The sequence below is a fragment of the Rhinatrema bivittatum genome, chromosome 2, assembly GCF_901001135.1.
Source record: "Rhinatrema bivittatum chromosome 2, aRhiBiv1.1, whole genome shotgun sequence".
NCBI classification, from domain to species: Eukaryota; Metazoa; Chordata; class Amphibia; order Gymnophiona; family Rhinatrematidae; genus Rhinatrema; species Rhinatrema bivittatum.
Genome location: NC_042616.1, coordinates 36,180,918 through 36,202,457, shown reverse-complemented (window position 1 = coordinate 36,202,457; position 21,540 = coordinate 36,180,918). Strand labels below are relative to the sequence as shown.

Sequence of the window (21,540 nt, the reverse complement as noted above, 5' to 3'; positions counted from 1 at the left end):
GCCTCAAAACTTAACAGCTCTGGGCTGGCGTTAAATTTTGAGCGCTAACGTGCACGTCAGGCGCACGTGTTTTTTTAGATCGGGGGTGCTAGCTAATAGCCTCATCAACATGCATTTGCACGTGATGAGCGCTGTTTTGCATTGGGATGGATGCGCGTTTTGGATGCACTAATCCCCTTATAGAATAAGGGGTTGTGAACGTGCGTCCAAAACATGCTCTGCTTCAATGTATAATAAAATGGTTGGGATAAATAAGGTGCAGAGAAGCAATCCAGATCCTCCAAGTAGGAGGGACTGAGGGGTATGGATCACTGCTTCTAAAGTGTGTTCTGTACAGGGACAGTGACAGCTGATGGGCGGACTGGGGGAGGGCATCTGCTACATTAGGATTTACCACCCGGAAAAGGATCTGGACGACATTATGGACAATACTTTGAAACCCTTGGTTCAGTGTGCAGCAGCAGTCAAAAAAGCAAAGAGACTGTTAGGAATTATTAGGAAAGGAATGGAGAATAAAGTGGAGAATATCATAATACCTCTGGATTGCTCTATAGTGAGGCCGCACCTGGAGTACTGGGCACAGTCATGGTCACCAAAACTCAAAATAGATATAGTTGCACTAGTAAAGGTACAGAGAAGGGTGACCAAAATGATAAATAGGATGGAATGGCTCCTTTATGAGGAAAGGCTAAAGAGGTTAGGGCTGTTCATCTTAGAGAAGAGACGGCTGAGGGGGGATATGATAAAGGTCTATAAAATCATAAGTGGAATAGAAAGGGTAAACGTAACTTAATTATTTACGCTTTAAAAAAATAAGAAGACAAGGAAACACTCTATGAGTTAATAAGTAGCACATTTAAAACACATTGGAGACAATTCTTTTTCACTCAACAAACAAATAAGCTCTGGAATTCATCACCTGAGCATATGGTTAAGGCACTTTGTATAACTGGATTTAAAAAAGACTTGCATACATTCCTGGAAGATAAGTCTATGAACTGTCATTAACCAAATAGACTTAGGGCCGGATTTTAAAAGGGTTACGCGAATAAGGTACGCGCGTAACCCTTTTAAAACGCCCCTGCGTGCGCCGAGCCTATTTTGCATAGGCTCGGCGGCGCGCGCAAGCCCCGGGATGCGCACAAGTCCCAGGGCTTGCAAAAAGGGGCGGTCAGGGGCATAGCTAGGGGCGAGGTGTCAGCTCAGGGGCGTGTTCGGGAGCATGTGGATGGTCTGGGGGCATGACCAAGTGCCCCAACACAGCGGCCTGTGTCGGGGCCTGCCGCGCCAGCAGACAGCCGGCGCGCGTAAGTTACTACTGCCCGGAGGCAGGCGTAACTTTTCGAATAAAGGTGGGGGGGGGGGGGGGTTAGATAGGGCCGGGGGTTGGGTTAGGGAGGGGAAGGTGCGGGGGGGGGGGGGGGTGGAAGGGAGGGGAAGGAGCGGCCTCGGAGGGAACGGGCAGCGTACTTATCAGTGCACGATAGCGGCATGGGATTATTTGTTTTGAGAACTTGTAACCTAGATTGGCCACTGTTGGAAATAGGATGCCGGGTTTGAAGGACCCTCAGTCTGACCCATATGGCAAATTCTTGTTTTTATGTCAGGGTACTGTACCAACTAATGCAGTTCAGTGCACTGGTTTTGACTCACAGTAATGTTTGGGATTGCAATCTGGTATTTTTAATCTGGAAACACTACTTGCATACTTTTAAAGATGTGCTGTTATTTGAAATTAGATAAGAAATGTCTATGATGTTGCCTATATCGTTTTTGAAACAAAAAAGAAAAATGAATGAAATATTGTTTAATTTGGTGCCACTTGTATATAAAAAAAAAAAAAAATTTGACCACCAATTTTTTGGAAAAGTCCCCTCTTGGGCTTTCTCCCCTTAAGGGCCATCCCCGAACTGTTGACACTCTTCGCGGTTTCCTGGACTCTCCCTTTACATATCTTAAATGTATAATCAGATGTAAAATAACAGCACTAAACTATTTCCAAAGTAGCATCTTAAGAAATATCCTTATCCTGTCTGTTATGCTTCTATCACTCCTATTCACCAATTTACATGCTATTTTCCTATTCTTTCCTCCTTTTTCTTCCAAATTGGTCATCCTGACCCCATGAGCATTTTGATTTCTAACTATCAAGACCGATTCCCTCTATTTTAATAAACTCTTCCACCGTTCATTGCAGCAAGGATCCTGCAGTGCCAGCAGTGGGTGAAGCTCCGCCCTCTGTGTGATGTCATCACTCTGTTACCACAATGTAGGGCTTCTCCACTATGGATGTCATCAGTCAGTGCCGAGCAGGAAGAGGAAGTGTCCTGTATTGGAGACAGACTCACAAAAGAGTATTTTCTTCCTTCGTCTTTTCATTTGCAGACTCACAGCTGGAAATCAGAAACCTGCAGCCCGAATTCTCAGCTTCTGTCCTCCTCCTGCCCCTGTAACAGCCCCCGATTTGCACTGCAAGATGTAAACACTCAGCTTTTCCCCAGCCTGAGAAAGAGCCCCCCAATTAATTTCTAATCTTGAAAGCAGCAAAAGCAAAGAGGAAAATGCTTGCAGGAGCTTCTGCTCAGGTAGGAGATTGCCCCCCTCCCCCCAACTTTCTCTTCTCTGTATAACACTACAGAGTCAGCCCTGACTTTAATAGGACCTGGAGCAGTCGTGGAATGCAGAAAAGATACTTTAGAACCCTCCTGAGTGAAAGGCGAGAGATCAGGGAGTCCCAAAAGCGAGATTTTGTGTCCTGATTCTATATGTAACTAGTTTTAAGTTCATATAATTCTACTTTGGGACTGTATGTTATGTAATTGTGAATTATATACATTTAGAGGTTGATTTTAAAAGCATTATTCATGGGAAAAATGCCCACATATGCAGAAGTAATGCAAATTTTTAAAAGCCTTGAAGTATACACGTATATACATGTGCGTGCCTCAAAAATAAGGTGGAAAAGGGGTGGGGCATGGGTGTTTCAGGGCAGGGCCAACAGTTACGCGCTTAACTCCGTATTTTAAAACCAGAGACTGCGATGTTAGCCACATAACTTTATTGCTGCTCCTGATGAGGAGCAAGTCTGAGTTTTAGGGCTTACAGGATAGGGTGAAGGTTATGGGTCAACTGGGGGCATGCAGGATGAAGAACCAGATGGGTCTTGATGACCTCAATATTAACTAGGCAAACTGGGGGACTAATTGGAAAAACTGGGTTGGCCCTCGCACAAGCATGTTTTAAAATCCAGCTAAATATGCACATAAAGCCCGAAAGTGTCTAGGAAAGATGTGCAAAGTATGTTTTCTTGAACAATCTCTTAAGATTAGGCACATGCTTACACACAGGAGTATTTTAAAACATGCGCATGCAAGTGCGTGCATGATTTAAAATTGTAGTATATCTCTACTCGTGCCGATATGCGCATGTATGGGTACACGAGCTGTCATTTTAAAATTAGCCTGAGAGGAACCTTTCCCCTTGCCCTGCTGATCCAGAGCACTGAAAGATCTCCTAAAATATAATTCTTCTCTAGGACTTTGTGATATGACTCTGCATTATATGCTTTGTGTTTCAGGTCCCAGTAACCTTTGAGGACATCACCATTTATTTCTCCCAGGAGGAGTGGAAGTATTTAGAAAAATGGCAAAAGGAGCTTTACAAGGATGTGATGAAGGAGAATTATCAGATGCTGAGCTCACTAGGTAAGACTATTGTATATATATTTTTTTTTTCAGAAAAGAATACCAGGCAGTAGGAAGAACAGAATATCATTTGGTTGTAATCTTAGTGAAAGCCTTTGTTATTGCAGTTTGCTACAAACAAGGCTTTTTCTGTGATATTTTCCAATGTAAAAGCTTGAGAGAGAGAGGAATGAATGAAAACATGACCAGAAAGAGAGAAAACAAGAGGGTGGGTGACTGAGGCTAAAAGGAGGGAGAGAAAAGGGTGAGCAGGTCAGAAGTAGGCTAGAGGAGAAGATTGAATGCATAGGGAAATGGGAGAAAGTGAAGGGAATGTGAGAGGGCAGGAGGAAGATTGGAGGGTGTATTAAACTACACAACTGAAGGGGTCATGGAAAGAAAATGAGAAAAGGAAATATTTTAGTGGTGATGGAGAGCGAACAAGACAAGTGGAGAAAAGACAGATTGAGAAATCTTAGGAAAAAATAGGAGTAGGTCAGAGGAGGTAATGGGAGGAGCAGATCATAAGAATAGGGGAAGACAGAAAAATTGGATAAAGCCAACAGGAGCAATATGTGAATAAACAGCAGCTACAGAAGAGAGAGAAAAAGAAAAAGATGAGGAAATATATAAGCAAGAGGGAAAATTGGAGGTAGATAAAGAAGGAAATTAAGTAAGAAAATAGATGAGGGAGAGGTAGCGCTAGAGATAAATGGAGAGAGCAGGCTTGTCCAACATACGGTCTCTATCTCACAATCTGGCCCACTGATTGCACTACTGTCAGCTCTTGCTCTTCCCATCTTCCCTCCCTTTGTTTCCGCTGTCCCCAGAACAGATGATCACTTCCGGCACTTCTTGGCCCTTGAAGAGTGTTAGCCACACAAAGCCCAAATTTCTTTGGCATTCTCACAAGACTTTGAAAACGAAGCTGTCAGTCATGAAAGCTTGACTAGTTGTAGGATATCGCACTTTATCCAAGTCAGTTCTTGTTCTCATCCTGTCTTAAGGGCCGATACAGTAAAAACGTGGGAGAGCTGGCGAACGCCCACTCTTCCAGCGCGCACACAGGACACTCTCCTGTGCATGCGATACAGTAAGTTAATTTATTTAAATTAGGCCCGGCGGTAAAAAGAAGCGCTAGGGACACTAGCACATCCCTAACGCCTCTTTTTTGACAGGAGCGGCAGCTGTCAGCGGGTTTGATAGCCGATGCTCAATTTTGCCGGCTGACAGCTATGGGCTTGGAAACCGGACACTGGCAAAATTGAGCGTCCGGTTTTCGACCCGACAGCCACTGGACCATTTAAAAAAATTTTTTTTAATTTTTTACTTTTTTAAACTTTCGAGGCCTCCAACTTAATATTGCCATGATATTAAGTCGGAGGGTGCACAGAAAAGCAGTTTTTACTGCTTTTCTGTGCACTTTCCCGCTGCCCGGAGAAATTAGCGCCTAAGTTTGGGTAGGCACTAATTTCTGAAAGCAAAATGTACGGCTTGGCTGCACATTTTGTTTTCTGAATCGCGCAGGAATACCTAATAGAGCCATCAACATGCATTTGCATGTTGCGGGCGCTATTAGGTTCGGGGGGGGGGGGGGGGTTGGACGCGCGTTTCAGACGTGCTATTACCCCTTACTGAATAAGGGGTAAAGCTAGCGCGTCCAAAACGCGCATCCAAATGCCGGCTGTACTGAATTGGCCCATTAGGTAGATGAGCATGAAAGCACTCCAAACTTAATTCAATTAATAGGCTCTCCCATCCCCCATATCTTATCTCCAAACATTACTATAATAATCTAAACAGCTGCTGAAGCTAATGGCTACCTACATCCCCCTGGTTTTGCTGTAGGGTATATGGATACTATGAACCTACAAGCATCAACCCTGGGAACATGATAGGCAGAGAACTTCAGAAGATTGTAAGTCATCCAGGGCTGTTGATATTGGTTGCTCCAAGTTGGTCTCGTCAACCGTGGTATATGGATCTCAGGCATCTGCTGGGCAGCAGCAGCTCTCTAAGGCCTGCTTCTCACAAGGAGTTACTTTGCCAGGTTCCATGTTTTCATGAGGATATGGACCGCTTTCATCTCATGGGTTGGTCCTTGAGAGGACACGAATAGTGAAGAAAGGTTATTCTCAGGCGGCGGTGGCTTCGCTCCTAAAGGGCAGAAAGTTCTCCACTTCCTTGACTTATGTGCGTATTTGAAGAATTTCCGAGGATTGGCGCTCTGGATGTCAGTGTATTCCTGGGAATGCACCACTCCCATTAATTCTGGATTTTTTTGCATGAAGGCCTTTCTAAGGGCTTTGCTCTTAATACCCTAAAGGTACAGGTGGCGGCTCTCGCTTGTTATGGAGGACAAATACAAAGAAAGCCGCTGTCTTCTCATCCGGATGTCTCTTGGTTTCGGAGAGGTGTTAAGCATATTTAGACCTCGGCTCCAGATTCTGGTTCTGCTTTGGGATCTGAACTTAGTTTTGGTGGGCTCGCAGTTTGCTGTTAAGACTATTTTCTTGAAACTGCTTACCTTGAAGACTGTCTTTGTTCAGCTAGGAGGATATTGGAGTTGCAAGTGCTTTCGTGTAGGGAGCCTTTCTTATTGATTAGAAAGGATAGGGTCCAAATACACCCAGTTTCAGATTTCCATTTGAATCAGTTTCTTTGCCTTCATTTCAGGCAGGTAGATTCAGAAGACTATACACTTTTTCACCCCTTGGATGTGAAGAGACCTCTTTTAAGATATCTCCAGGTGACTAGCACTTTCAGGAAGTCTTACTATCTTTTTATCCTACATAGTGAAGTGTGGAAAGGTGAGGCAGCCACCAGAACTACAGTGGTGTTCTGGTTTAAAGAGGTAATTATAGTGGCTTGTGTGGACTCTGGTATTCCATTACTGATAGAGACGTGGGTCGCATAGCTGTAGTTAAAATGAATACCCTACCCCAATTTCTCTATTTGTTTTCTACTCTTCCCATTTTTCTTTCTACTGCAATATTACATTCTTGACAAAAAGAAAAAAAAAATTTATGATTTCATTTGGTGGAAGCGTCCCCTGAGGGTAGCTCGGCTAATTCTTTTTCAACCGAAATTGTGGGGAGGTCTTGGAGTCCCCAATTTATCTTGGTATTTTGGTACCTCCCAGTTGAGGGCACCGATTGATATGCATAGGAAGAACTCTGTGAAGCAATGGGTTCTGTTAGAACAAGCTTTAGTAGACATAACATGCCATGCTGGGTCAGACCAAGGGTCCATCAAGCCCAGAATCCTGTTTCCAACAGAGGCCAATCCAGGCCACAAGAACCTGGCAAATACCCAAAAACTAAGTCTATTCCACGTTACCGTTGCTAGTAATAGCAGTGGTTATTTTCTAAGTCAACTCAATTAATAGCAGGTAATGGACTTCTCCTCCAAGAACTTATCTAATCCTTTTTTAAACACAGCTATACTAACTGCACTAACCACATCCTCTGGCAACAAATTCCAGAGTTTAATTGTGCGTTGAGTAAAAAAGAACTTTCTCCGATTAGTTTTAAATGTGCCCCATGCTAACTTCATGGAGTGCCCCCTAGTCCTTCTACCATCTGAAAGAGTAAATAACCAGTTTACATCTACCCGTTCTAGACCTCTCATGATTTTAAACACCTCTATCATATCCCCCCTCAGCCGTTTCTTCTCCAAGCTGAATAAAGGCATGATGCCTTTATCTGCCTTGCCGTAGCAACCTAAATCCTTTTGGAGACCGCTATCATGTTTCCCATTTACCTTACAAGTTAGCATGGGGGTATGGTCTCGATGGAGGTCCCTATTGGTTGGTAATAGCTCTTATTTCTATCTCACTCATCCTTTTCACAATACCACCTTTCCAGAAGGATTGTGTTCCAAGGTATTTGCTACGTGGCCAGGTATTTTTCACAGTGAACATCTTTTTTGTTAGGGTAATTTTTTTGACTGCTGATGCTGATAGAGATAAATACGGCTTGCGGCATGTGGACTTATTAGCTTATGCACAGCTTAAACATTTTATAGATTCTTAGCTGAGAGCAGATAGCCTTCGCCGGACCAGATCTCTGTTTGAGACCTATTTCCAATAAGCAGATACCTTATGTGGCCTGATTTCCCAAATTATAAATTTATGTATTTATTTATTTAAAAGTATTTATTTCCTGCGCCCTCCAACGTTCGGGGCAGGTTACAAATTAAAGCATGCATAATTGGTAAATGAACATAAAATAAATAATATAAAAGAACGACCTAGGCACAACAACATCTAATTTTAAAATAATGTAAGATGATAAAGAGATGAAAATGAGTAAATCGAGCTTTTGAAGAAGGTTATTAACACAGATCTGAGAAAGCTAGTTTGAAAAAGTAGTGTTTTAGCGCTTTTTTGAAATAATCTTCTTAATGGCTGACTAAATGAACCCTTTAAACATTTACGTGATTGGGGCACAGATTTGGGGCATCCTTTGAGTATTGAGGACCGGGATTCCGTCTTCTTGTATGCTGGCAAGTGCTCTATATCAGTCAACCTACAAGAGAATTGCTATAAATTACTATATCGATGGCACTTGACACCAGCCCGAGTGCACCGTTTATTCCCCAATGTTTCGGATATTTGCTGGAGAAACTGGTGGCATTGGCACTTTTTTCTATATATGGTGGCAATATGAGAAGATAGTTTTCTTTTGGAAGCAAATTACGGAATGGTTTTCGCAATTAGTAGGGGTGAAGGTCACTGTTGATCCTTGTCATGCCTTACTTAATCTTCTATCCAATATGAATAAGCATTGTCATGCCTTACTTAATCTTCTATCTAATATGAATAAGCGTTTTTTCCAACAAGTGATCCTCACGGCCCGTTGTGAGTTAGCCACTTTTCGGAAACAGGTGGAGGTTCCTTCAGTCTTGAGGGGGACTCACCGCCTATATGGATATTATTCGGTTAGCTCGCTTAACTGCTTTATGGCACATCCAATTGTCAGACGTTCAAGGCAACTTGGGATCCTTCTATAACATGGCTTAGAACCTATGATTGAGCAGTATTATGGGGCTCAGTGCTCCTGGCTGATGTTATTCCTTTATTCCTTCCTTCATTCATTTTTTAGGTTTTCTCTTCTGTTTGTACTTACTGTATGATCTTGTTTTGTTTTCTAAGTTACTGCGTTTTAGGTAATGCTGCTTATCATATCATATGCTGTATTGTGCAGTTGTTCTAGTTTTCTTCTATGTAAGTGATGATCTTGTCATGCTCTGTGGGGGTGGGGGGTTGATTTTTATGTATACCTGAGAGGAAAATGGTTGCATTTACATGCATCTTATGCTCTTTTATATGTGTTTATATCATGTCATCCAATAAACATTTTCAATTATTAAAAACAAAAATCATGAGAGGACTAGAACAGGTAAATGTGAATCGGTTATTTAAAACAAATCAGAGAAAATTATTTTTCATTCAGTGCGCAATTAAGCTCTGAAATTTGTTCATGGAGGATATGGTTAAGGCAGTTAGTGTAGCTGGGTTTAAAAAACGTTTGGGGAATAGCCACTGCTATTACTGGCATCAGTAGCATGGGATCTATTTAATGTTTGGGCACTTGCCAGGTACTTGTAACCTGGATTGGCCACTGTTGGAAACAGGATGCTGGGCTTGATGGACACTCGGTCTGACCCAGTATGGCAACTTCTTATTGTTATGACTTGTAAGAGTGTGAACCCTGGGCCGAGGTGAGAGGTGTGTCTGCCCACAGGGAGGAGCCCTGTGAGCCTCACTGTCAGTAGGCGCGGTCTCAGTGGTGTCAGACACAGCTGTGGAATAGAGTCTTTATTAAGAGAAGAGAAAGGCACAGCCCGCGGAGCGGGAGGTGCAGTAAAAGTATAGTTCTGAGCAGAGGGGTATACCCAAGGGTGATACCTCAGACGTGCAAATCCGATAGTGGCCCGCAGAGCGGGATACGCCGGAGAGGTGTCTCAGTAGTGGTAATGAGATGGTAGTCCGAAGTGCAGGATCCCCTATGAGGGTCCTGGAGCGGTGGTTTGGTAATGACTTGCAGCGCAGGGTATACCAGAATGGTTCCTCCTGGGATGATGCGGTAGTGGCACGGGGTACACCGAAGATGATCCCACAATGAGGCTTGGTATAGTTGAAGTCCGTAGTGGTAAGGTACTCACAGGAGGTAGTTCCAGGAGAGGTCCTGGGGAGCGGGACAGATAGAGGTCCAAGGCAGGAAGGTCCTCCGAGGAGCAGGATAGCCAGAGACAAGGAAGGGCCCCCAAGGAGCAGGTACCCAGAGTGTCTCATGCCAAGTGTAGAGTCTGGAACCAGAAGTCCAAGGATGGAGCGGAATTCAGCAACGAGGAAACTCCTTGCTAACTCGTCAAACCAAAGGGCCAACCAGCTTAAGTATAACAAATGTATGACGTCATCCGGAAGGAACGCTCCCGAGGTTCCCGCCATTTCGTGTAGAAAGTTGGCCCATGCGCACGACTAGGTAATTCCTGAAACAAGATGGAAAGGTGAAGATCCGGTTGAAGCAGACTGGTATGAATTTAATGCAGATTTGGCCCAGGGAAGCAACTCGGACCAGACACTCTGTCTGGAGTTAACGTATGCCCAGAGAAACTGTTTTAGTGTACAGTTCATCCTCTCGGTCTGTCCATTGGCCTGCAGATGGTAAGCTGATGTGAGATCCAGGGAGATGTCAAATTGTTTGCAGAGGGATCTCCAGAATTTTGCTGTAAATTGGACCCCTCAGATGGAGAGGATGTGTCTTGGCAGGCCATGAAGGCGAAAGACATGGTGGGTGAAAAGCTTTGCTAATTCAGGAGCTGAAGGTAACCCGGGTAGTGCCACGAAATGAGCCATCTTTGAACAGCGGTCCACAGTGCCCCAGATGGTATTGTTGCCATTGGCCATGAGTAAGTCAACAATGAAATCCATGGCTATATGCATCCACGGTTCGCTAGGTGCGGGGAGTGGCTGAAGAAGTCCCCAGGGATGACCGATCAGTAATTTTTGTTGAGCACATGTAGGACACGACTCTACCTAGGTCTGGACATCTTTCTTCATGGTGGGCCACCAGTAGAACCTTTGCAGAGTGGAAAGCGTTCTGGCTTGTCCAGGATGACCGAGCAGAGAGTCATGCCCCCTTCTGAGGATCTTTTTCCTGAGTGCTTGGGGAAAAACCGTCTTCCCAGCTACCGTGTGGGTAGCAGAGAGGAGTACTCTTGTAGGGTCAATGATGTGACGCGGAGTATCAGGTACATCTTCCATGGAAAAAGAACGGGAGAGTGCGTTAGCGCGGGTGTTCTTGTCCGCGGGACGGTATCGCAAGAGGAAGTCGAAGCGATTAAAAAATAGAGACCAGTGGGCCTGCCTATGATTCAGGCATTGCGCATGACGTAAGTATTCGAGGTTTTCGTGGTCTGTGTAAACCGTGATTTGATGTTGTGCACCATCGAACCATGGACGCCATTCCTCGAATGCCAATTTAATCGCCAATAACTCCTTGTCTCCAATCCCGTAGTTTTGCTCAGCAGGGGAAAGCGTCGAGAAAAAACGAGCAGGGATGTAAGATGTGGTTGTCAGTATGTTGGCTAAGGACAGCACCAACCCCGACGACAGAAGCATCCACCTCTACGATGAAGGGTCGTCGAGAATCTGGGTGGCGTAAGCACGGCTCTTGAAGAAATGCCTCTTTGAGTTCCTGAAAGGCCTTTCACAGATACCTCATAGTCTCCGCCAGGCACTTGCTATGGCTAAGGAACTGGGCAATAGATTCAGTCGCCAAAGCCAGATTAAGTAAACACGCATTCAAAGGTAGGTTATTGTTTGGAGAGGAATTAGAGAAGCCGGTAAAGGATATGGGAGAGTCCAAAATCCAGAGACTGCCAGAAGATAGATTCAGGATGTCCATCTGGGAAGGAGTGTCAAGGCAATGGCTGAAGGATAGCAGGTAGTACAAACTAATTAGACTCCAGAACACACAGGAGTCTGATCCTCTAAGTTGAGTGGCCCTTTTGGAAAGCCAAGCACAGCACAGTAAGGGCCCACAATGACAGTTTGCAGGCCCATTCCTTGCTTTCGCTGGTTGAAGGGCAGCTACAGTGCTTCTATGAGGAGTTGGCCCACATTACAGTAGACCAATAGGTCCTGGACTTCAAAACAGGAGGAGTTTGCATGTGCTCATGCTTATGGGCACGTGTGGGAGTGGCGGCATCCATGCCACGGTGAAGGAGAAATGGCATTGTAGCAGGCCGGTGGTGTTGGCAGTGAGAGCGGTCAGTCGTGGTGTTTTCCCACAGCCAGCCAAACGTTACGTCGCCCTTCCCAAACACTAGTGTATCTCAGGGCCTGGTTCAGCACAAGGAAAGGAAGACTGTTTCTAACAGATGAGAGAGTACACAAACTACAGGGGCAAATAAGGTGGGTGTTGAATTTGCCAACCCTTCAAGAATGGACATTTTTGCTGGTTTTGGGATCAATGGCAGTGCCAATGGAAACAGTACCTTGGCAAGGGCCCATATGAAACCTTTGCAGGTGATCCCTACAAAGTCAGGAATTTGAGAGAGAACTTCCCATGAAAGGATAGGCCAGGAGGAGCCTAAAATGGTGGTTAGTCAAGACCAACCTGGTAAAGGAACCAGTCTGGAGCTCCCACAGAGGATCATGGTAATGTCAGATGTGAGTAGATCAGGATGGGGAGCACACTGGTGGCTCAGAGACACTGGTCTCAACTGGTGGGATCATACTCAATGAATTAGTTGGAGACCAGAGCAATCAGACTGGCCTGAGTGAGCTTCCTACCAAACTATTTTTGGATAATGCCACAGCAGTGGCTTATGTGAACAGTCAAAGAAGGACAAGGAGTCAGCAGGTGATGAGAGAAGCGGCCCTTCTAGTAAAATGAGCAGAGAATCATCTTTTGGGAATCTCAACTACCTTCATAGCAAGAGTCGACAAAGTACAGGTCTATTTCCTGAGTCACCAGAGGCTAGATGCAGGGGAATGGTACTGGCAGAAGTGGCCTTCAATTAATAGTGGACAAATAGAGGCAACACCAATGGGATCTGATGGTGACACACAAGAATGCCAAAGTGAAACAATTCTTCAGCTAGAGAAGAGAATGGGGAATGAAGGGGATAGGTGCCCTTCTTTGGACCACCTCTATCCTTTTTGAGATACAGGCTCTAGAACTGAACACAGTCCTCCAGATGAGGCCTCACCAAGGACCTGTTCAAGGGCATTATCCACCTCCTTTTTCTTACTGGTTATTCCTCTTTCTATGCAGCCCTGCATTCTTCTGGCTTTAGCTTTCGCCTTGTCACTATTTTCAGATCGCCAGACACTATTACTCCAAGATCTCTCTCTTGGACTGTGCACATCAGTCTTTCACCTTCCCATCATATACACTTTTTGGCACTTCTTGGCATTCAGTGTCAGCTGTCAAATCTTCAACCACTCTTCAAGCTTTCTTAAATCACTTTTCATTCTCTCTACACCTTCCGACGTGTCCACTCTGTTGCAGATCTTAGTATCATCTGCAAATAGACAAACTTTACCTTCTATTCTTTCCGCAATGATATTGCACAGAGCTGGTCCCAACACCAATTCCTCTGGCACTCCACTTAACATTAATCTCTCTTCAGAGTAGGTTCCATTTACCATTAAACATTGTCTCCTATCAGTCAACAAGTTTGTATTCCACACCACCACCGTGGCGCTCACTCCCAAGCTTCTCATTTTATTCACAAGCCTCCTATGCGTGACCATATCAAAAGCTTTGCTGAAAACCAAGTAGATCACATTGAGCGCTTCTCCTCAATCCAATTCTCTAGTCACCCAATCAAAAAAATCTATTAGATTTGTCTGACAGGACTTTCCCTTGGTGAATCTATGCTGCCTTGGGTCCAGCAACCCTCCTGAATGTAGATAGTTCACTGTCCTTTCCTTCAATTGAATAACCTGAAAATGGGAATAATGAGTGAGGTGATAAAATTTTCCAAAGACACAAAATTATTCAAAGTTGTTAAATCACAAGAGGATTGTGAGAAATTTTAAGAGGAGCTTGCAAAATGGTTCCAATCTTTCTCCACATGTCACAGTGACATTGCTGTTGATTTGTAAGGGAAGGGAGATATCAGTTTTCTCTCTTCCCCACTCCCACCCCCTATTAATCGACGGTCTCTGTCCCTCCCTTCCAGGAATGAGCCCAACACTCTCCTTCCCTGCCTATCTTTTATAAAACTCAGCTCCCTGCCTTGTGCTTCCTCACTCTACCATTAGCTGAATCCCAAGTTCTGGAACCTCATATCTGCAGACTGAGCTGTATCTGTTCCAGTTTCTCCCCACATGCCACCTGCAGGGTGTGCTTCAGGCTCACTCCTCTTCTCCTGTAACTTTCAGGCTTTCTGAGAAACAAGGAGCAGGCTGATGCAGAAGCAGAAACTGCCAAGCAGAAAACAGTTGCTCTTATCCCATCTCCGTCCCCTCCCCTCCTGTTCATTGCGAGCTTTATGAAGGGGAGCGGCTGGCTTGGAGCTTCCTAGTGTTTCCAGCGAGACCTGGCAGGTGATGCAATTTCCTGGTCTTTCCAGGTGAAATCCAGAGAGTTTCCAGCTATGCCATGGCAGTGCACAGCACTAACACTGAGCCACTGGGCTGGCCCTGATTCCTTATGATTTACTACTTAAGAAGACTGGTCACAACATAATCCTGGGGCAGGGTGAAAGCATATTTAGGAAACTTAGTGCCAGCCAGAATCTTTTCAAGAGCCAGGCACTTTTTTTCCTTACATTTTAGCATTTTGTATATTTGTTTTTTTTGGGGGGGGGGGGGAGATTTCCTTTTTTCCTTTCTTTGCTCTCCCTTTCTTCCAGCCTCTTTTCTTCTTCTTTCCTCCCTCCACCCTCTTCTGTTTGTTCTGTTCTTCCTCCTTCCCCCCCCCCCCCAGCCTCTTCATTAATATGTGAGCTGGTGGCAGAAGGCCGGCCGCTGGCCAGCTAAGGTGCATCCTCTTGGGCCCGGGCTACTGCCAGGCACCATTTCTAGGAAAACTGGCACCCGGGATATATCCATCCCTATGCTGGAGAATTTGTTCAGTATTAGACAGAACGATCTCAAAACGTTATATGCTGGGGTGCTGGGCAGTAGCAAATTAGAAGGAAAAGTCACTTCCATAACAATCTGGGGCATTAATTGTATGCAGATTATGAGAGAAGACTGTCTCTTATCTCCATACTCTAGGAATTGGTGCAGTATTCATACAGCTTGGTACCCTCTATGTTGTTATGAGAAAAAATGATCAAAAGCACAACAGCATACACGTAGACATGCAATTCTTTTTAGTTACCTCTTTATTTTGATGTGCAAGTGTGAACTTATTTTAAGCAGTAGTTAGCTTGCAGAAGAATAGTACGCCTCAATAGAGAGTAATGAAGCAGATAAATCACTGATATAAGACCTATAAGTTCTGGGAAAATATGCTGTTTTTCTTAGCCTGCTTGCAACAAAAAACAAGTCCTTAGATCAGATATACTGGAGAGCAGTTACTCAGAAGACTGACTTCAAAATGACATGGTGTGTGTGCAGGTTTTTAAATAGTTTCTTGACAATAGCAAGCAATTAATTTATGAAGTAATGCACATTCCTAATCTTCTCTGGGAAAGATACAGTAACTTTGAAAGTTTCCTCTGTGGGCAACAGGGAGGCCCAACACCTTGGCTTCGATGTAAGCCTTGTCAAGCAGTAACATGGGGAAAGGGGTATATTCATCTTGTGGGTTAGAGGTATAATTACCAGTACATCTGAGAATGTGCCCATAACCCGTGGAACATGTCTCTTGGATGGGATTTCCAGCCTCCGCAGGACACAACTGACAAATGGATTGTACTGAACTGTTGCCTCCCACCATAATCACAGTGAGGCAGAGTCCAGTTAAAACATGGAGGATAGGTGGGGCAGTTAGGTGAGTGGTCCCCACCATATGAGGATGTTCTCCAGGGAGGGCCACCATTTTATTGCCAACTTGATACAAATGAATAGTTATATTTAGTTTATGGTCAAAGCATTCATGTAAAACGTTCCGATGTGGAGACAGGAATGTCCATGCTGGTTCTGTGCTACCAGTGCAAAGAGAGAGTACCCAAACACCATGTTGGGATACTGGATCAGTACTGGTTCAGAGGGAAGAGTGTCCCTAACACCATGCTGGGACAATAGATCAGTAAAGAATGAAAGGGGGAAGTGTTCTTTAACATTGTGCTGAAGCACTGAATCATTACTTGAAGTGGTGCAGAGAAGAGGGGATGTTAGCTGTTATAACTTTTCTGTTCCCTTTAAGCAGGGATCCCTCAAAACCCGCAGACCTGCCTGGTATTTAGGGTAAGCAAGCTATGCATATAGATTGATCTTAGATCATGTGTAATGCAAGTAGCTCTGATGAATGTTCATTGGGGATGCCCTAAACAGCAGACCTATCGGCGGCCCTTGAGAACAGCTGCTCTAAGATCTGTCCATGCTGGGAAAACCCTGACCATTGTCACTGTGAGTCTCCCTCACATCAAGTAATATCTGTTCTTTATTTTCTTATCCAGAAATCACTGAGTCCAAGAGAAGGAATGAGGAGAGACATCCTGAGGAGCACAGTAAACATCTGGAATTGAGTAAAACTGTGTCAGAGAAAGATGGCGGGAACACCTGTCCATGTTGTGACTGGGAGAAAAACTGCTGGACCCAATATAAACCAGAGGAAGGACTAAGAAACCCAACAAGAGACTCCACTCAGAATGTGACCCCCTGTGAGCAAAGTGCCAGTGATATCCCTCACATGATGGGACAGCAGAGAAACCAGAGACCAGGAGAACAGTGTGTGTGTAATGAATGTGGAAACTGCTACATGGATCAGAGAACTCTAAAGTCACAAGATGGAGTTCATGGAGGAGAAAGACCACATACACGTACAGACTGTGACAAGAACCTCAGTCAGAAGGAGTCTCTTCCAGTACACCACACAATCCATACTAATCATGATAGACCATTTCTCTATGGTGACAATGGGAAATACTTCTTTCACAAACCAGACCAGGTAATCTCTAAGAGAAATCACCCAGGAAAGGGAGATTTTTCATGCAGTTTAATTCTGAAAGGACATCTTACACAACGTCCAAGAATGCACATTAGAGAGGGATCCTTTTCATGCACTGAATTTGGGAAAAGCTCCAAGGAGAAGGAATCTCTTTCAAAACACCTGAGAATTCACACTGGAGAGGGACCTTATTCATGCACTAAATGTGGAACAAACTTTATTAGGAATGAAGATCTTCAGATACACCAGAGAATTCATATAGGAGAAAGTTCCTTCCCAAACAGGAAATGTGGGAAAAGCTTCAATGAGAGAGGAAATCTTACAGAACACCCAAGAACTCATACTGAAGAGAGACCCTTTCCATGTGCTGAATGTGGGAAAAGCTTTCGTCAGAAGAGAACTCTTGTAGAGCACCTGAGAATTCACTCTGGAGAGAGACCATTTCCATGTACTGAATGTGGGAAAAGCTTCAGTCAGAAGGGAGCTCTTATACGGCACCTACAAATTCATTCTGGGAAAAGACCCTTTCCATGCAGTGAATGTGGGAAAAGCTTTAGTCTAAAGGGAAATCTTGTAGCGCACCTGAATATCCACTCTGGAAATAGACCCTTTCCATGCAGTGAATGTGGGAAAAGCTTTAGTTTAAAGGGAAATCTGGTAGCGCACCTGAAAATCCATTCTGGTGAAAGACCCTTTCCATGTGCTGAATGTGGGAAAAGCTTTATTAGGAAGAGAAATCTTGTAAAGCACGTGAGAATCCACTCTGGAGAGAGACCTTATTCTAAAGAGAGACCATTTCTATGAAATGAATGTGTGAAAAGCTTTATTCGGAAGGAAAGCCTTGTAAAGCACTAGGGAATCCAAACTGGAATGTGTCCCTTTCTATGCAAGGAATATGGAAAAAGCTTTAGTTTGAAGAAAGATATTCTAGATCACCTAAGAGAGCGTTGGTGGTCTGAGGGATGGAGAATATTTGAACAGTGTAAAATTTTCTCACTAAGTGTGGGTAGTGTTACTTGATGACCTCATTGTAAAACATCTAGACCAAGTCTCAGCAAGGTGACCACTACTATTTAAATATGTAAAGAAGAAAAAGATAAATCTATACTGGCTGCACATCACCCAGAATAAAACAGTGCCTATTTGGTCATGTGATACTCTATACAGGATGCATCTATACAGTATGTGTTCTAGCTCTTCTCAGAGTGTACACTCCCTCCATGCTTTTTTTTTTACCTTCTTAAAAATTGCACTCTGAGCCTTGCTTCTCTGTGCCATCTCGTTGATCGAGTGGAGAATATTATTGCAGCAGTCTAAGCACACGAAAACTCCGTGGGAGGAGAGGGAGCAGTCAAAGCAAACCGAGGCCAAGATGGCAGATCCCACAATGAAACAGCTGTTCTCCTTTCTCTTCATTGGTGGTAGCCATGGTAGTTACACAAGTTTTGGAAGAGAAATTTAACAAACATTTCACTCAAATAGAAGATATTAATATTTTAAACAGCAATTTGGTGAAGCACAGAATCATATATCTGATTTTAAAAATTGTGTTCAAACTCTTGAATCCACTCTCACCACAAATCAAGCTTCCAACCAAGTTTTGCTGGATAAGATCGAAGACTTGGAAAATTGATCGAGAAGAAACAATTTCAGACTAGTGGGGGTTCCAGAGTTGATTTTAGACCAGGAGCTGATACCGTTTTTAGAAACATGGCTACCTCGAAAATTGGGCCTAATACTTTTGCATGGCCTGCTGAGAATTGAACGCAGACATCTGTTGGGGCAAATGCGGCAAGCCAACTAGGTGCCTAGAGTGGTGATTTTCAAGATATTGAAATTTGTTCATAAGATAGAATTATATTGTGCATATTGGGAAAAAAAATGAATTACTATATGAGGGGAAAAACTTTTAATGTTCCAAGATTACTCTGCGTCAGTAGCAAAAACAATGCAAGGCCTCTGTGCCAGTTTGTGTACAATTAGCTAATTTGAAGATTCGAGGGACTCTACTTTTCCTAGTGAAATTGAAGGTCATATCAAGGAAAATCTTTTTTCGATAAGATGGATGATGCTCACCTTTTTCTGCAAACACTTGGTGACTCATGATTTTTTCTGATTCTGCATTCTCTCACTAAGAGCTCATAATGAAGCGAGTCTTCGCATGCTTAATGACGTTGAAGTTCTGGAAGCATTTCCTTCTTTCCGCTCTCCTTTTTCTTAGTTCTTTGACTTAGCAGTTAACTGATAATTATTATAATGTTCTTTTTTTTTTGTTTGTAACTTTTTATTTTTAAATGGTCAGAACATACACCAGGCATTAAAATAAAGAAAAGAAGGGTATCGGCACAACACATGATGGAATAAAGAATAAAAATAACAGGTCGAGAGCTCCTACTGAGAACTGTAAAACTTCCAGTGTGGGTCCCAAATCATATCGTATAGTTTAACATTATCGTGTAACATAAAGGTTAACTTTTCAAGCAAGACCACAGAGTGCAGCTGTGACTTCCAGTGGTTCAGAGTCGAAACAGATTTCCATTTCCATGCAATGATAAAATGGGCAACTTGTAACATTTGCTGTATGAGTAGCCTTTGAATACCTACTCACTCTATGATCCCTACACAAGCCCAAGACACAAAGTGCCAGGGAGAGAGAGAGCAATTAGCAATTTGCCCGATAAGACAGCCAACCTTCTGCCAGAAAGCAGAAATCAAGGGGCATCCCCACCATACATGAAAATAAGACCCAGGTAGGCCGTAGCCTTGCCAACACAGAGGCGAGGATGTAGAAGAAGATTTGGAAAAAAAGGGCATTGGTATGTATGCATAATCAGGTGGATCAAAAGCTTAGCCCGCTTAGCACAGACAGATGATTTATGTGCTCTGCGCCATATTCCCATCCACTCCTTTGAGGCAATCGGAATCTGTAAATCTGCTTCCCAATGCCTCTCAACCTTCAAGATGGGGCGGAGGTCCAGTCCAGTCTGACAAATTGCCCGGTATAAAATCGAGCAAGTGTTCCTTCTGGCAGGACCCTCTGCAAAAGCCAACTCCAGAGGTGTAGGAGGAGACCAATGCCCGTTCCCCCGCTCTCTCCCCGCTAACTCTTGCTTTAACTGGTCATAGCAGGACTGGGTGGAGTCAGGAATGTCAAATTCGTCTTGGAGGGCAGAGAAAGATAGCAAGCGTTCCCCATCATAAAGATTACCTAAGCAACATAAATCAGCCTCCCATCACTGCTTCACTGCCCTACTGAAGGAATGAATTGTGAGAGCAGGGTTTTTCCAGAGGGGACAGAAAGCATAGGGCCCACGCCTATTAATATATAACCCTTTACATGTAGCCCTCCATGTCTTAACAGTACAAGCTTTAAGGGGGCAGTTGTGACAAGTTCTCCTACTCCCTGCAGACAGGGGAGCCCGAGAGAGTAGAGCTACAAGGTCTGTGCCCTCCGCCAAATGTCTCTCAAGGGCAAACCACGGTATGATGAAAACCCTGTATATCCATGTGAATATGCCTGACAGATGGGCAGCCCAGAAATAGGCCCGTAGATCTGGGAGAGCCATCCTTCCCAGCTCCTTGGGTCTGCACAAGGTGTAGAAACTGACCCGTGCAACCTTCCCCCTTCATAAAAACTCCAGCAATGCAAAATTAAGAGAGGTGAAAAAACATTCAGGGGAAAACAAGGAATATGCTGGAATAGATAGGATAATCGGGGCAGTATATTCATTTTAATCGTATTGATCCTCCCACTCCAGGAGAGATAGTGACCCTTTCAGCCCTGCAAGTCCTGCTTTATCTAGGTAACCACCAGAACATAATTCAGTCTATAGAGGTCACCCGGATTGCCAGGAACATGAATACCTAAATATTTAATGGATGTTGCCGCACACCAGAAAGGAGCAAAACAAGTCGGAAGAACTCTAGACCCATATGGGCCAATCAGAAAACCCACAGATTTATGGTAGTTGACCTTGTATCCCGCCACCTTCCCAAAAGCCGCCAGCTCAGCCAACACTACTGGACCCTCTTTGTCTGGATTGGATAAAAATAAAAGAATGTCATCGGCATATAGGGAAATCAGGTGTCCCTGCTCGCCCGTCTGAATCCCCAATAAATCAGGATGTGCCCTCAAACATGTCACAAGGGGTTCAAATGCCAAGTCAAACAGCAGTGGTGAGACTGGGCCCTGTTGGGTGCCTTTCCCAATAGGAAAACAGCTAGAGAATGTAACATGAAATCTTAGTGAAGGCCTTGCAGATTCGGCTCGCTAATTGCATGGATTCCCTGGTAGGGGCTGAACAATCCAGTTTTATTACGGGTTGCATGTTGGTGAATAATACCCTCCAGCTTTTTGATGTTTTAGCATTGGCTAAGAAGGATAAGATTCCTGGACTGGTTGTAAGTCTCAACGTGGAGAAAGCCTTTGACCGGCTTCATTGTCCTTTTCTTTTTATGGTGCTGGAGAAACTCAGTCTTCCTGCCCAGTTCCAGGGGTGAATTCGGGCTTTATCCTGAAGGATAGAATCTATATATCCTTCAGGATTTCTTATGTGGATTCTATCCTGAAGGATAGAATCCACATAAGAAATTGCCATGCTGGGTCAGATCAAGGGTCCATCAAGCCCAGCATCCTGTTTCCAACAGAGGCCAAACCAGGCCACAAAAACCTGGCAATTACTCAAACACTAAGAAGATCCCATGCTACTGATTGTAATTGCCAGGTTCTTGTGGCCTGGTTTGGCCTCTGTTGGAAACTGGATGCTGGGCTTGAT

The 21,540-nt window shown here is 44.1% G+C and overlaps 1 protein-coding gene across 1 annotated transcript; it reads left to right on the top strand.

Moving 5' to 3' along the window:
- Positions 1 to 2,290: 2,290 nt before the first annotated feature.
- Positions 2,291 to 18,638, top strand: LOC115083821 (zinc finger protein OZF-like). Its single transcript, XM_029587843.1, has 3 exons — positions 2,291 to 2,585; positions 3,578 to 3,704; positions 16,275 to 18,638. Exons 1-3 carry the CDS (start codon positions 2,562 to 2,564, stop codon positions 17,567 to 17,569), a joined length of 1,446 nt encoding a protein of 481 aa, XP_029443703.1. The 5' UTR covers positions 2,291 to 2,561; the 3' UTR covers positions 17,570 to 18,638.
- The last annotated feature ends 2,902 nt before the right edge of the window (positions 18,639 to 21,540 follow it).

Coding starts and splice junctions, on each gene's coding strand:
- LOC115083821 (XM_029587843.1), top strand. CDS start 2,562: ATGCTTGCAGGAGCTTCTGCTCAG. Junction 2,586..3,577: donor TTGCAGGAGCTTCTGCTCAG/GTAGGAGATTGC, acceptor TTTGTGTTTCAG/GTCCCAGTAACCTTTGAGGA. Junction 3,705..16,274: donor TCAGATGCTGAGCTCACTAG/GTAAGACTATTG, acceptor TTTCTTATCCAG/AAATCACTGAGTCCAAGAGA.